The sequence below is a fragment of the Saimiri boliviensis genome, chromosome 2 (assembly GCF_048565385.1).
Source record: "Saimiri boliviensis isolate mSaiBol1 chromosome 2, mSaiBol1.pri, whole genome shotgun sequence".
Lineage (NCBI taxonomy): Eukaryota > Metazoa > Chordata > Mammalia > Primates > Cebidae > Saimiri > Saimiri boliviensis.
In genome coordinates, this window is record NC_133450.1 from 143,599,661 (window position 1) to 143,616,563 (window position 16,903).

General features: G+C 40.5%; 1 protein-coding gene across 3 annotated transcripts in view; it reads right to left on the minus strand.

The window, feature by feature from the left end:
- NUP214 (nucleoporin 214) overlaps positions 1–16,903 on the minus strand; it is a 102,982-nt gene that overhangs the window by 10,247 nt on the left and 75,832 nt on the right. For 2 of the 3 annotated variants that reach the window (XM_010341416.2, XM_010341412.2), the window contains exon 31: positions 6,591–6,747. In XM_010341416.2, the coding sequence (XP_010339718.2) occupies positions 6,591–6,747 (157 nt within the window). The remainder of the gene's footprint in view (positions 1–6,590; positions 6,748–16,903) is intronic. The other variant, XM_010341417.2, reaches the window with a different exon arrangement.

Below are 16,903 nucleotides of genomic sequence, written 5' to 3' on the forward strand. Positions count from 1 at the left end.
ACAGGCACATAATGAAGGGGCAGTGAGAGGACCCACTGAGGAGGCTTCCTTGTAGGAGCTCACTGGGTGCTCCCACAGGTGTCAGGACTGCCCAGCAATGGAGGCCACGGGCTCAGTCCCACACGAGCTGCTTTATTCTGAAGAACAGGGCTTGGTTTGATTGGTCTCTTCACACTAGGACCAACTTCAAATTTTGTCAAACTAGGGAAATTAAAGTTAGAATAAATCCAAACCAGGCATAATGGCTTCTAGCACTTACTTTCTGTTTTTATAGTCAAGTTCAGCCTATGTGTGGCTCGCTGTCTGAGCAGCTCAGAGAATGGCAGTGAAATGAGAAAAATCATCGTGCTCCTATCTTTGATCTGAGGGGATCTAGGGATGCTCTGAAGAATGTGAAAGAGGCCAGCAAGACTTCCAGTCAGATTTCCTCTACCTAAGAGGCTTAATGAAGCCCTTGACCTTTTAAATGCCTATCTAGGGGGGTCATTCCCTTCCTCAACTATGCACTAAATTCACTCCAAGAATTAAAGGAAAAAAGGAAACTACTAAAAACCAAGATGGCTGAGAAATTTTTCTCACCTGTTATAAGAAATGCAAACCTGACAGACAATAGATAAACAGCAAAAGTCCATATACAAAGAAGCCGCCACTCAGATAATACAGCACAGAATGTCAGGGTTTTACAATTTTTTTTGGAGGGGGGAGGCGGTGGGAAGGGAAGGAATAACTCACGTTGCCTACTACGTCTGGATGGGTGTTTTATTAAATACGTACCTACAAGGCAGACAGAAGCCATCCTGAAGCGGAGTGGATGTCCAAAGATAAAAGGCATAAACGGGAGGCACACCGTATACTCTGGGTAATCACTGGGTGGGTAATGGAAGACCAGTCTCCCCCTAAGCCAGTCAGGTGTTCACAGGGAAGGTGAAAGGAGAGGACTGGAGGAGGGGAACACTTAACATCACTTTCAAAGTCGAGCTGTTGGAAGGGGTGGTCCCTCATTAACCTGTCAACTCCTTAGGTCTCTCAACTCGGTGCTGCTACCAAATCACCGCAACAGGACAGCCACCATCGTTAATACTTCCAGATGCAACACTCTTAATCCATAATCCAGGAAGTGAGAGACCCAGTCACCTCAAATTTCCAGGCACCAGTAATATAATATGACTTGATCCACCACATCATGGTCACTGCTCTATAAAACCACCGCTAACAATGTGAGGGCCTGGCTAAGGACCCACATGCTGAGTATGTCAGGCACTGGCAGCTGGGTGGTTATGAAATCCCTCTGTATTATCCTCACACTCAGTACCACGGGATAATTTATCCCTTGACTGAGTCCCACAAAATGCCCTCTTGAGCAGTTTGACTTTCCCCTTATTGAGCTAGCCCAAGGTTACATTTGATTCCTTCAATGGCAGTACATTTGACACTGGAGGTGAAAAACAGGCTTCTCAGCCGTTCTTTTTACTCAGTATTTCAAGAACAGAGGGCTGCAATTTTTGCACTTTGTTAGTGCTAGCAGCACAAAATTCAAATAGCAAACAAATTCAAGGGTAAGACTGGGGTTGGATCTCCTCTTGGGGAAATTTGGTGTTCTCATATGAAATGAGAGGTGAAATAATTTTACTGGGACAGTGGTGGGATGTCAGAGATCATTTAGAAGTCTTTCGGCTACTTTATCTTTTTCTCTCTTTAAGAGCTCTTTGTTAAAATCTTTATGGCATATTCTAGTGGAACAAGCAATAAAGTTTGTAGTCAGACCCAGGTGAGATTACCTAATAGCTGTGTAACTCTGAGCAAGGACTTAACTATCCTAAGTCCCAGTTTCCCCACACATAGAACAGGACAGCAATTCTGACTCTGCAGGGATGCTGGGAAGATAATGTGAAGCACATAGAGCACTAGTGAGATATGTCGTGGACGCTCAGAAAAGGCTGCTGCCCTTCTCCATTCCTTCAACCTCCTTCATCATCTCAATCATGCTCTAGCCAGTAAGACACACACAGGTCAGCAGAAGAAAATGAAATCCTTTTCATTTTGAAAAGACCCCAATAATTATACCATTAAAGCTGTAATCACTCTGATTTGCAGTCTCACAAGGAGCTTTGCAGGTTGAGACATTTTACTGTTGATTCAAATTGCTCTGAAACAAAGTAGCATAAAACAATGACTGCCTCTCTGTTTTTTTTCCCTCCAAGGTTTCTGATACAGGATTTAATTAATAAGAAGTTAAGCACCACAATAAAATACATTTAGAAAACAGAAACAGAATGGACTGTCATCAATATACAAGTCAGGAACAAAAGAAAGCACTTACACTTTACTGCCCACCCTTCCCCCACAAAACATGTAAGCACTCTAATCCTATCAATCCAATATTTTACAAAGACTTTTTTGTGTGGTCATCTGTGTGTGGTATTACATGGAAGATACAAACCAAAATTCTATTTAAGATCTAAAGTTCTAGAATTATGATTTGATTCAAGAAGAATGTCATATTATTTGTGCATGTTACAAATTTATTTTCAGATTATATGCTATATTTTTATGCTTTCTCCCCTCAAAATCTATGGTTAAAGGATAGATAGCACTTATTCATTCTGAAGTGCACGGAAGAATTTATGACAAATTGTCTTATGAAAAAACATCTCTGAAGAGTTCGAAGTAATTATGTATAAATAAAACCTCAAAACAAAACTGCTATAAATCCTCTGCATCTATTTAGCAACACAAATAACTTCAATAGTCAAAGTGTCATTTTAAGTTTCTCTCCTCCATGATGTATTTAATTACGCTGTTATAAGTAAGAGTAATTTTTTAGTATGTGTAAAAGACCACATGCTAAAAAAGTTTAAGGGTTCAGAAAACTAAAATTTACAATTCTTACATGGTTATACTTAAGTCAGATATACAAGACTAGACATAAATAACTTCGATCTAAAATGTGCTTTAAATACCACAAAAGAAAAAAGAAAAACAAAGGGAGAAACGATTTCTCTTCATGTAGTTTCTGAGTAGACGATGCGGCAAAAAAGCAAAATATTAAACATTGAGTTTTCACTTCAAAAGAAATTATTCATAAATAAAATTCACTAAATAAGACATAACGAGATTAGGCGTATGAGTACGGGGTATTCAGACCCATTTCATTCAGATGAGAAGATGACGTGTTTGAAGGAAAAAAAAACCCTTCCCAAATAATACAATTTGTATCTCATTAACCTTTCAAACTTCACCATTTATACCATAAACCTTGACAGTTTTTCTTTTTTTAAAAAAGCTTTAGCCTCTTAATTTCCAAGTGTCATATTAAATCCCTTAGGTTCAGTCTAATTCCACAATTCCCATTTCAGACTCTAAGATAACCATTTGCTTCCCCTCAAAAATCAGAAACCATTATTCAAAATTGGGAAACTAAAGGTTAAAAAAAATCAACTGAAAATAGTACACTCGTTAGTATACACGGTTTTATGTAGCAGGGAGACCACATAATTGCTCTTTCTAATTAATCTCTGGCTCATACAACAGTGGAGTCAGAAAATTAAAATAAGCAATACATACTTAAAATCTGTATCTATATCCATTTTTTTTTTTTGAGATGGAGTCTCGCTCTGTTGCCAGGCTAGAGTGCAGGGCCGTGATCTTGGCTCATGGCAACCTCCGCCTCCTGAGTTCAAGTTACTCCTCTGCCTCAGCCTCCCTCGTTGCTGGGACTACAGGGATTACAGGTATGAGCCACTACACCCAGCCTGTATTCATTTTCTTTTTTTTTTGAGATGGAGTCTCGCACTGTTGCCCAGACTGGAGTGCAATGGCGCGATCTTGGCTCACTGCAACCTCCACCTCCTGGGTTCACGTGATTCTCCTGCCTCAGCCTCCTGAGTAGCTGGGATTATAGGTGCATACCACCACACCTGGCTACTTTGTTTTTTGTATTTTTGGTAGAGATGGGGTCTCATTATGTTGGCCAGGCTGGTCTCAAACTCCTGACTTCGTGATCCGCCCACCTCGGCCTCCCAAAGTGCTGAGATTACAGGCATAATCCACCATGCCCCTATATCCATTTTCAATAGATGTGAGAGTTAAGAAAATGATAAAATTATATGATTATAAATATTTACTGTGTAATAGTGCAAAATTGTTGTTGCCAAAAAGAGGGTAAAAAAATCTTTAACTGATACTAAACACCTTAAGTAATTTGGAAAATCCCAAGGTTAAAATGTAACTCCACTGCTCCTTCCTCTTATCCTGCACTTGGTGGCCCTCAGGGTTAAAAAAAAAATTGCTGCCCCTTTCACTATTGATTCATATACCTAGTACCACAAAAACTATTGAAATAAAATCATACACTTAGTTTTTAAAAACAATACAATGTGAAGTGTTTCCTCCTTCAAATACACTTAAACTTCCCTTAGGCACACATGTAAATTGTAGGTTTACAATTAACAGCCAACATTTAAAAGATGAAGACTGACAGGTTACCTGGTATCAAGAATAGTTATGTGTTTATTTTAAAACAGAATTAAAAGAATTAGCCGGTAATGTTTAACAACAGGCTAGGGAGTCCTGGTTTGTGGTGTTTTCTGATTTCCATGGTATAAATACTCCACCACGGCTAATTTCAGGCTGCCCCACACGATGTCACTGAATAAGCAATTGGGGAGATGTGCACGGCTGGCTCTTGTGTGTCTGTGCAAACCAACTGCAGCCAGCCACTGACAGAAGGTAACTCCTTGACAGTTGAGAGTCATGGCATTAGGAATCAGCTAGGAGCAAAGGGCTGTTTGCAGGGATATGACACATCTGACTTTAAACAAAACTGGTCAGTAACATAACCTCACAGATAATACCTTAGCTTTAGGAAAACCCCAAATTTCTAACTGCAGTGGAGCATGTTATTAAGTGTCTCTTCTGTGCCAGATTCTGTGTTTGGCATTTGATATCCGGTCTAGCTGAATTCTACATCTGTGACTTTCTGGCTTTGTGACCTCAGCATTCTGGGCTAGCTTCCTCAATGGAAAATGAAGAGCCATAAAAGGACGATGTTTTCAGTGTGTGCTATGGAGCCTCACAGTCCTGTGGTGCCAGCCAGCTGTGTGTCTTGGGGTTCCTGACCCCTGCTTCAGCAGGAACCTACTTTTATTTGTTCTCCTTATCAGGATGCTACTTAAGAGTTCATTGGCAAGAACAGTTTTTGAAAACTACTAGACTTGATTTCTAAGACCCCTTCATTCTAGGATTCTACATCCTTCCTGGCAAACTAAAACCTAAACAACAAAAAAATTCTGATTATATAACTTCACGAGTTAAGAGGAATGTGTCTCTTGACAAGTAATCTTTCCTTATATATTAGTGGAGTGGACAGTGACATCAAAATAACTAGGTTTTTGTTTGTTTGGTTTTTGAGATGGGGTCTTACTGTGTTGCCCAGGCTGGACTCAAAAAATGACTAGTTTTTAGTTTGAAGGGCAAATCAGGATAGAAAGTTTTGCTAACTGCATAGGCCTTAATAGTAAGGAAACATCCGTCATGACTGCAGAACACTAGCTCATGATTCATGAAGATCTTGCACAGCACAACCAATGAGAGAAACTTCATGTAGAGCACATTAAATGAGAGAAGCTGAGACAAACAGGACAGGCTCCCAACTTCCAATCTCAGCCTCCTTCTGAGCAGCAGGATAGTTAAGATCTAAACAAACAGATTCCTTTCATTTTCAACCATGAATACACAGCTCAACAAAGAATTTTTAATGCTGGGCATGGTGGTGGCTCATGCCTGTAATCTCAGCACTTTCGGAGGCCAAGGCGGGCAGATCACCTGAGGTCAGTAGTTCGAGACCAGGATGGTCAACATGGTGAAACCCCATCTCTCCTTAAAATTCAAAAATTAGCTGGGTGTGGTGGTGTGTGCCTGTAATTCCAGCTACTCAGGAGGCTGAGGCAGGAGAATCATTTGAACCTGGGAGGTGGAGGTGAGCCGAGATTGTTCCATTGCACTCCCATCTATGTAACAAAAGTAAAACTGTCTCCAAAAAAAAAAAAAAAAAAAAAAAAAAAAATTAGCTAAGGAAGCACTAGCAAGATACAGCTTCAGATGAAAATAAAACAAAAGTGTTAAGAGATGAGAAATACCAAAGGCTTCAAGTTTTAGGTGACATCTCCCTACAGGAGCTGAATTTTAAGGAAAATTCAAAGTACTACCCAAATGAAAGTCTACATGCTCTCCTCCCAGCATCCTCAGCTTGCTCTGCTGCTGCTCATTTATGCTTGTCTGCTTGCATTTACTTCAAGTCACTCCAATACTAAGAAACAGAGTGATCTGGGCCTTGGGAGAGAAGGGGAGCAGCTCAATACAGAGATCCTCTCCCTGCAGCTCTGATATCTTTTCATGATTACATATGACATCTCATTAAAAAACCAAAAATAAAAAAGCAAAACAGATCACACTGATTTGGGGAAGATATCTTAAATGGGCCTTCTAGATTTTTTTTCCTTTTTATATTTGTCACAGAAGCTTTGATAACACCCTGAGAATGACAATGGCATTAGGCGACCAAGGGACTGGGAAAAGTCTTCTCAACTTACTCGCAGTAGCTGTGGATCCAAAGCCCCCACCGGCCGAGCTGAATGGGTTTTTGTTGGCTGCTTCCTGACTGGGTTTCCCTCCAAGGCCACTGAAGAAACCTCCTCCTCTTCCAGTGTTTCCAGACCCAAACACGCTACCACTGGAAGAGGATGACTGCTAAAAAACAAAAGGGGCAGGAAGCAAGATAGGATGAAAGGTCATCATAAAATGGCAGACAGCATCCATGGGTAAGAGGTGCATACAGCTGGTACAAATAGAAAAAGCAAGAGAACTCTTATTAGTTCTGGTACAAATGCTCTAACAACCACAAACGCAGCTAGACTATGGACAGGGACTTACCACCTATGAGGAGTTCTCAAGTTATTCCATGTTTGCACTTCTCTAAAAACATGATCTATGGCAAATGGAACTTTTCGTGTTTATCTGCCAGGCTGCCTGCAGTGTCTGTTTGACACAATGCCAGTGTCAGGAAAACCAGTCTCACAAGAGACCCACCAAATAAAAAGTCTGAAAACATTTATAGGCTATTATGAACACCACTTATTCTGATTCCCCCAGTGTTTGGTTGAACTCATCAGCAATGAAGGTAAGTGATTTACACTGCCTTTCTCTCAATTTGTGCACTTTTACTTCATTATGACTTTCCCAGTGCTGCAGAAGTAAGCTTAAATTAGCTCCATTGTTGAAATGATGACCAAAGCTGAATTCTGTCCAAGTTCGCAAATCTCATGCTCAGAGGATGTTGCTAGCGCGGGGGCAAATGCTGACTCGAGGCTGTCAGGTCCCAGACACTTAACTTCTTTGGAAGCTGGTTCTTAAAGAACAACTGGGCTACATTTGAGGGGCTATTCACATTAGTTAAGTGTCATCTCTCTGTGGCTGAGAATGCAGAATAAGATGGGCTTTAGAAAGGGGCTACTGTGCACAGAAACTTGCAAGAGCAGAGAAATGTTATCGATTCTCTCCGGTAAAATGGGGTAACTATCCACCTCAACACGGTGGTGAGTGAATTACACGAGACAAGAAATTAACACATTTTAAAATGGAACCTGAAAAAGACTTATATGCTAAAAAAAAGGTTGCTGTTCAGCATTTTAACAACAATGAACCAAAAATCAAGCACTCTGTATGTGCTAGGCACATTTCTAAGTATTTTCTAAGTAATCATTTAATCTCTACTAGTCAAACCTCCAGTGGGCCACTTCTGAAATACCTACCACCTCCCAGGTATCCCTTGCTTTCTACTCTGGTCTGAGCCACTTAACCCCAACCTTTTGCCCTGACTATTCAACAACTTAGCTGGTCTTTTGCTGCAGTCTATGTTCACGTAGCATCTGAAGCACTGCTTGGAATGGCAGTTACATCACTTTGCTCCATGGCAGTTACATCATTTCGCTCCTATCAATTCTAAAAGGCTCTACATGACCTGTCCCATCTACCTCTCTGACATCATCTTTTATCACCTTCCCCCTCTGTCAGGACAGTCATACATATCTTCTGTGCTTTGAATACAAGAAGCTAATCTTTGCCTTGGGGCAACTTAATGTACTTCTTAGTTTCTTTTTTTCCCCTTTAAATTTCTTTTTATCTCTCTCTCTTTTTTTTTTTTTTTTGAGATGGAGTTTTGCTCTTTGGTCCTGGCTGGAGTGCAGTGGTACAATCTTGGCTCACTACAACCTCCACCTTCTGGTTTCAAGCAATTCTCCTGCCTCAGCCTCCCTGGTAGCTGGGATTATAGGCGTCCACCATTACGCCCGACTGGTTTTTGTATTTGTAGTAGAGACGGGGTTTCACCATATTGGCCAGGCTGGTCTCGAACTTCTGACCTTGTGATCCCCCCAAAGTGCTGGGGCAGGCATGGGGCACTGCACCCAGCTATCCCCTTTAAATTTCTTAACAACAACAACAACAACAACAACAAAACAGTAACAATTTGCTACAATCATTTAATGATAAGTCACAGCTTTTAAAAACTAGCCATCCAATCCAGTCCTAACAACACTGGTTCTGATAACTAGTAAACTGCCATGGAAAGACAGAAAACCTTAACGATGAATGCATGATTTTCTGTGGAAGGTAACAGACTGCTTAGCTGACATCCATACATGAGGCTGAAACAGAAAATTACCAGTATATGAGCATTTTGCCTGATAAAGCTCAGAAACCTCAAATGGTTCAGCTTAGTTTTAAAAATATGATTTGATAAATAATGGCTTCCCATAAAAATGAAGTCGATCGCTAACATACTTCACTGAAGTCAACATGAATTGATAGTTATTGCATCCTCATAAATGGGTGTGGGAGAATTCATTTTAGTTGAGATAAATAACAATAGGTTTTAAAACTTATAATTATGGAAAATCTAAAAATGTACAAAAAGCAGACAGAAGAGTGTAATGAACCCTCCACACACCCATCAGCCAGATTCAACAATGATCAACTCATGGCCTATCAGATTTTGTCTTTACCCCCAAGTACCTCTCATCCTTTATTACAGTGGAGCAAATCTCAGACATAGCATTTCATCCACTGATTTTCCTATATAAATCCATAAAACATAAACCATCACTACAAGACCATTATATCAGAAAATTTTTAACAATGCCTTAATATCACTAAGTGTTTAAGATCCAGACTTGAAATATTGCAAAAAAAAAAAAAAAAAAGAAAAAAAAGAAAAAGAAATCAAACTCGACTCTCCTCAAGCCTCTAGACCTAACCACCACTGCAAAGGAAGTAGCAGAGGGCCAAGGATCGAGTTCACTTTGAAGCCGTACCATGGGATGCAGTCAGCAACCAGATCATGAGAAACCCCACAGGATAAATGACCAGCTTTGTTCACAACTGAATTACCAGGATTCCAAAGGGAAGGACATGAAAGGGGAACCTATAGACAAAGAGACTGAAGAGACACAGCAAGCAATCCCAATGTGTGGCCTTTATTTGGTTCTAATTAAAAAACAAAACAAAATGTAAAAAGAGACATTTATGAGTTTTCAGAGAGGCATTTCCTGACCATCCAACCTAAACCATCTTCCCTAATTACTGTCATATCATGCTTTGTTTCTTCATAGTACTTAATAGTATATGAAATTATACTGTTTTATTAAAGATTCATTCCCTCCATCTAATGGAAGCTCCATGAACACAGCCACTTTTGCCTGTCCTACTCACCACTAATTCGTATATGAATGATTAATTTGAACAGGCCTTGGTTTCATTCCTGGTTCTACAATTTACTAGCTAAGTATTCCATCTTAACAAAATGTTGAGTCTTCTGATGCATGCATATGGGATGAATTTTAATTTATTTAGGTTGTCTTTAATTTCTTTCGATAATGATTTATAGTAGTCATTGTATAAGCGTTGTACTTCTTTGGTGAATTTATCCTACCCTTCCAGGACTCTGATTACACAGGTTGGACTGCTGATACTGTTGTACAGATCACAGAAATGCTCTGTACATGTTTTTTCCATCTCTCTGACCTTCATTTTAGATAACTTCTATTGATATGTCTTTGAGTTCACTGTTCTTTTGTAGTATTCACTCTACTGTTAAGGCTTTCTAATTTTTTAAAATTTCACATACTAAACTTCAAATACAGATACAGAGTTCTATTTGCTTTTTTAAGCTTCCACTTCTCTGCTGAGATCCCTTATTCAACCACTGTTTCAATAACTTTCCTATAAGCCCTTGAACACAACAGTTAAAGTCTTTGCCTCTAGATCCAGTATCTGAATCATCTATAGGTTGATTTTTGCTGATTTAAAAAATTTAATTGTGGGTTTCACTATGTTTTCTGGTTGTTTTGTATGATTCCTGTTTTTTTGTATACTTGACTTTGTATTATGGAAGAACAGTGGTGACTGAAGAACACTAATGCTTCTCCTGGAGAGTGAGAGCTCCCTTTCATCTGTAGATTAAAGTGAGGAGAATAATTCAGATTTCACTAAGGGTTGATTTGGAACTGAGCCACAGATTTAAGAAGACTGAGTTCAACTCCAGTTAGCCCAACACTGTTTCTGCCTAGGGTTTAGGTTATTTGTCTTATAAATATCTGAGGTGGGAGCCAGGAGGCAATTGGGCTACGGTATCACCTTTTAAACAAGAGTTCCAGAAAAAAGAACGGAAGACCCAGTGAGTTCTTTCTACTTTTTAGTGCTGTCTTTAGTTCCTTTTTCTTTGTAAAAGTGGGGGAGGCCTGGCAAGGGAGAGCTGGAGGATACGTATGCCAAATAAATTATTGTTGCGCTTGTAAGTCTTTCAGATCCCAATCTGACTTTTTAATTTATAAATCTGATTGACTGAGGTGGTGGCTCATGCCTGCAATCCCAGCACTTTGGGAGGCTGAGGTGGGGAGATCACCTGAGGTTAGGAGTTCGAGACCAGCCTGACCAACATGGTGAAATCCCATCTCTACTAAAAATACACAAATTAGTTGGGTGTGGTGGCAGGTGTGTAATCCCAGCTACTCCTCAGGAAGCTGAGGTGGGAGAATTGATTGAACCTGGGAGGCGGAGGTTGTAGTGAGCCAAGATTGCGCCACTACACTCCAGCCTGCAAGATAGAGTAAGACTCTGTCTCAAAAAATAAACAAACAGATTTGACTGATTGACTGAGACAGGGTCTCACTTTGCCATCCAGACTGGAGTGCAGTGGTGCTAACATGGCTCACTCCAGCAGACTTAACCTCCTGAGCTCAAGTGATCCTCCCCACTCTGCCTCCTTAGTAGTTAGGACTACAGGCATGTGCCACCATGCCCAACTAAATTGTGTGTGTGTGTGTGTGTGTGTGTGTGTGTGTGTGTGTGTGTGTGTGTTTTGGTAGACATGGGGTTTTGTCATGTTAGTCCAGGGCAGTCTCAAACTCCTGAGCTCAAGCAATCTGCCCACCCCAGCCTCCCAAAGTGCTGGGATCACATGTGTGTGACACTGCACCCAGACTTAGCATATTGTTTTCAAAGTTAATCTGTACGTAGCATGAATGAGAACTTCATTCCTTTTTATGGCTGAAAAATATTCCACTGAATGTATATACCACATTTTGTTTATCCATTCATCTGCTGTTTGACACGTGGGTTGTTTCTACCTTTTGGCTACTATGAATAATGCTGCAATGAACACTGACGTACAAGTATGTGTTCAAGTCTTTTTTCAATTCCTTTGGGTATTCTACCCAAGAGAAGAATTGCTGGGTCACATGGTAGAAGTACTACATTTAACTTTTTGAGAAACCACCAAGCTATAATGGCTGTACAATTTTGCATTCCCACCAGCAATGTATGAGGGTTCTAATTTCTCCGTATCCTTGCTAACACGGGTTATTTTTATTTTTTACTTTTTAAATGATAGCCATCCTTGTGGGTATGAAGTGGTGTCCTATCTAATTGTGGTTTTGATTTTCATCTCCCTCATTAGTTTAATGCTACTTGATCACCTTTTCATGTAATTACTGTTCATTTTGCTTTTCCCCATCAATGCCAACAACTTCTTCTCCAGCCAGTACATTTTCTTAAGTCTTTGGCAAGGCCTCTCTACTACCTGCTCAATCCAGACTTGGCGCCTGCCCCTAGCAGCTGCTGTGCCACAGTGCTCACACCTATAATGGGCTCCACTTTCTGGAAATCAGTTCAACAAGGCTCTCTACCACTCTTCAATAGTCCCATTGTGACAGATATTTTCCAAAGATGATCACAGCAATACTTCTCATCCCATATGCTCTTCTAGAGCAAGAGGTGGCCTCTCTATCTCCTCTTGAGCCTGGATGGGACTTTGTGAGTGCCTTGATGAAGAGGATGCAGCCTAAGGGATGTTCTGTGACTTCTGAGGATAGGTCATAAAAGTTTATACAGCTTCAGTGTGGCTGTTCCTCTTTCTTGGAATGTTCCTCCTTGGAACCTAGCTACCATGCTGTGAGGAAGCCCAGGCTACATATGCCAAATGTAGGTGTTCAGCTAACAGCTCCAGTTAGGATCTGAGTCAACAGTCAAGCCAACCACTGACATCAGAGCGAGCCTTCAGATGACTCACCTCCAGTATTCCCTTCTCCCAGCTGAGACCACAGATACTGTGAAGACAAGCTACACTTACTAAGTTCATCTGAAGTTATGACCTACAGAATCCAAGGCTGTAGTAAGTAGCTGTTGCAGGCTACTAGGTTTTGAGGTAATTTGTTATACAGCAGTAAATAATTCCAGTACTCCCAGAGTAAGTGTGATGTCTACATTATCTGGATTTGTCTTGGTGTTATTACGGCAGTGAGGGTTTTCTACATCCTCTAACATCCTAGCCAGAATCTACCTAGCATCTTTGGAGTTTTCTGAGGATACTTCTGTTACCTGAAAATTCATTCATTTCCACAATGTCTATCACGTGCCAGACACAGTCCTACGCATTGGAGATAGAGCGATAAATAAAAAAGATAAGGCTCCTGCCATATAGAAAAAACCTTGATTTCAATCTTTGGCCCCTCCAATTGCAAACATAATTTCTTTGGAGGAAGAATATGGAGAGGAAGGGGAATAACAATATGGAGTTTATCACAGTGACGTTTTAGATTTCTTTCTTTTTTTTTTTTTTTTGAGATGGAGTTTCGTTCTTATTACCCAGGCTGGAGTGCAATGGTGCGATCTCGGCTCACCGCAACCTCTGCCTCCTGGGTTCAGGCAATTCTCCTGCCTCAGCCTCCCCAGTAGCTGGGATTACAGGCACGTGCCACCATGCCCAACTAATTTTTTGTATTTTTTTTTTTTTAGTAGAGACAGGGTTTCACCATGTTGACCAGGATGGTCTCGATCTCTTGACCTCGTGATCCACCCGCCTCGGCCTCCCAAAGTGCTGGGATTACAGGCTTGAGCCACCGCACCCGGCCGATGTTTTAGATTTCTTTGGCTCAATATTGTGCTTGTCAACTATACGTGTAGCCGAAATTTGCTCATTTTCGTAGCTGGATAATACTCTACTATGGGGTCAGGTATGCTGACTCATGCCTGTAATCTCATCGGCACTTCGGGAGGTCCAGGTGGGAGGATCACTTGGGCCAGGAGTTCCAGAGCAGCCTAAGCAACGTGGCAAGACCCCACCTCTAAAAAAATTTTTTTAAAAAATTAGCTGGGCATGGTGGTACACCTGTGGATCTAGTTATTTTGGAGGCTGAGGTGGGAGGATTGCTTGAGCCCAGGAGATCAAGGCTGCAGTTACCTGTGACTGTACCAGTGCACTCCAGCCTGGGTGACAGAGTGAGATCCTGTCTCAAAAAAAAAAATAAATAAATAAAGATGTCTGCAATCCCAGCATTTTGGGAGGCAGAGGCAGGCAGACTGCTTGAGCCCGGGAGTTGGTTCGAGACCAGCTTGGGCAACATGTGAAATCCCGTCTCTACAAAAAACCATAAAAAATTAGCCAGGAACAGTGGTGTACACCTGTAGTCCCAGCTACTTGGGTAGCTAAGGCAGGAGAATCACTTGAGCCTTGGAGGCGAAGGCTGCCGTGAGCAGAGATCACATCATTGCACTCCAGCCTTGGTGACAGGAGTGAAACCGTGTCTCAAAAATCTACTGTGAAATAACATAAATTATAATTCACCTACTCATATAAATGTTGATAAATATGTGGGCTGTTTCTAGTTGTTAAATTATTATAACAATGTTGCTATGAATCGTCTTGGATCCTGACACGTATGTACATGAGTTTCTTCAAAGAACAAATCTAGGGCCAGGAATGGTGGCTCACGCCTGTAATCCCTGCACTTTCGGAGGCTGAGGCGGGAGGATCTCCTGTGGTTGAGACCAGCCTGGCCAACATGACAAAACCCCATCTCTACTAAAAACACAAAAATTAGCTAGGCATGTGCCTGTTATCCCAGCAACTCAGGAAACTGAGACGGGAGAATTGCTTGAACCTGGCAGGCAGAGGTTACAGTGAGCCAAGACCATGCTATTACACTCTAGCCTGGGCAACAGAGTTAAGACTCCGTCTCAAAAACAAAAAACAGAAAAAGAACAAATCTAGGCCAGTTATAGGAGCAGTACATTTTATTTCTCTGTAGTATTCGGCTGTATAAATATACCACAATTTATTCATCTATTCTTCAGCTCATAAGCATTTGGGCTGTTTTCTGTGTTTAGCTATTAAGAAAATTCTGCTGTGAACATTCTTAACCATATCTTTTGATGAACTCAAATGAGTGAAAGGCACTCATTTCTGTTGGTTACATATTCAGGGTAGATGTGCTGGGCCAAGAGGGATTTTGTATATTAGTTTTGATACTGCCAAATTGTTTTCCAAAGTGGTTAATATAAATTTACACTGTCAGTAGCAATATATGAGTTTCCAGTTGCTCTTCTTACTCACCAATACTTGGTACTGTCAGCCTTGTAATTTAATTTGGGTATACTTGTTTTTCTTTCTGACTTACAGGAATTCTTTACATATTCTGAATACGATTACTCTGTTGGGTTAGATAGGCTACAATTTTCCTATTTAATGGCTTGTTTTATCCTAAAATTAAGAAAGCCATAATTTCAGTAAGGTCAAATTTTCCTTCTTTCCAAACAATATCTCTTAGAATTTCTTTCGGGTCTGCTAGACATAAATTCTCTCAGTATTTGCTTATCTGAAAAAAGTCTTGATTTCTCTTCATTCTTTAAAGATATTTTTTGCTGGATTTAGAAATGCTAGGTGGCCAGTCTTCTGACTTTCATGGTCATTGCTGAGAAGTCTGCTGTCAGTCTGCCTATGGCTCCCTAAAAGATAATCTCTCTTTTATTTCTCATTGCTTTCAATACTTCACCTTTGGCATTCTGCAGTCTCACTAGGACAGGTCTCAGAATCAGTTTCCTTTTATGCATTCTTGCTTGGTACTTCTTGGGCTTCTAACTATTATCAGTTAGTTTTGGAAGTTTCTTTCTCTAACGCTGCCACACATTCTCTTTCTTCTCCTTCCAGGACTCTGATTAAATGTATGTTGGATTTTCTCCCACAGGATTTTTTTCTCTTGAACCAATCATGCCCATTTCTTGACATATTGTCTATGGCTGCTTTTGCACTACAATGGCACGTTGAGTGCTTATGACAGAGGTTATCAATAGCCCTGAAGGCCGGAAATGTTGACTACCACATTCTGTTCTAGTGCGCCACTGCTCCTTTCAGCAGGTCTAATCTGCTCCAAATACAGCCACTGAGTTTAAAACTGAGTTTAATTATTACATTTTTCTAGAAATTGTTTGGTTCTTCTTCAAATCTGTTATGACACTTCTTATGATTTCCTATTCCTTACTAGTATTTTCAAGTTTGTCTTTGATTTCTTCTAAACTCTGTAAGCCCCAGCTGATTTATAGTCTAGGTAGTCTGTGCAAAGGTGATTTCTGATGCTCATTCTGGCTCTTGCTCATAGTTACTGGTTTCCTTGTGTGTCTAATTTAGGTACAGAAATCCATATCCTTAAAAATTATTTGTAAGAGTAATTTGTAGCCTCTAGGTATAGTTCTTTTCCTTCAGAGGGGGCCTGCGCCACCCCTGCCAGGCATGTGGAAGCAGCATCACCCTGGAACCATGTCAGTCTACTCACCAGCTGAGATCTGTCAATGTGGAGTCCCAGCTGATTGTGGGAGGGTCTCTTTTAGAACTCCCCACTTTGTGCATATCTTAGTTGGTGATTTCTGTCCCTTTGAGTTACTAAACAGAAAATTCAGATTTTCTTAGATTAGTAACTGCTGTCAGGGCAACAGGCTTCTGGGCTCCACTTTATTTCTCTAGGTTCCCATTTTCCTCTTGGCTTAGTAAAATACTTTGTTGGTTTATTGGTGCTTTTAAAAAGACGGTTTTTATGTTTTATCTAGCATTTTTTAGCAGTTTTCAGTAGAGCACTTGGTTTGAATAATCTAATCCTCTACTACCAGAAACTAAAAATCTTAAGTTTCACTTCTCTTTTAAGAAAGATCATTGACAGGGCAGAGCCTATCTTCAAAGGAAAACAGAGATGATAAAGAAAATTTCATACTGCAGATGTATAAGAAACATATATTATACCTACCACCTTATTAACTGCTGGACTAATACAAATTCTACTTTCAGAAAGTGAAAGTCACAATCCTTTCTGATAAATCAGCATATCCTTCTTCATAAGGGCTCCTTAGGTTACTATGATATAAATGCAGCTAGTGTCTGATGTACCAGTCAAGCAAACCTCTTTGGGCCCTCAGTGTTCTCATCTTTCAAATGGTGATAATAATAGCACCTATCTTATGGAGATGCTGTGATGCCTACATGAGTTAATTTGTATAAAGCACTTAAAATTATGCCTGGCAACAT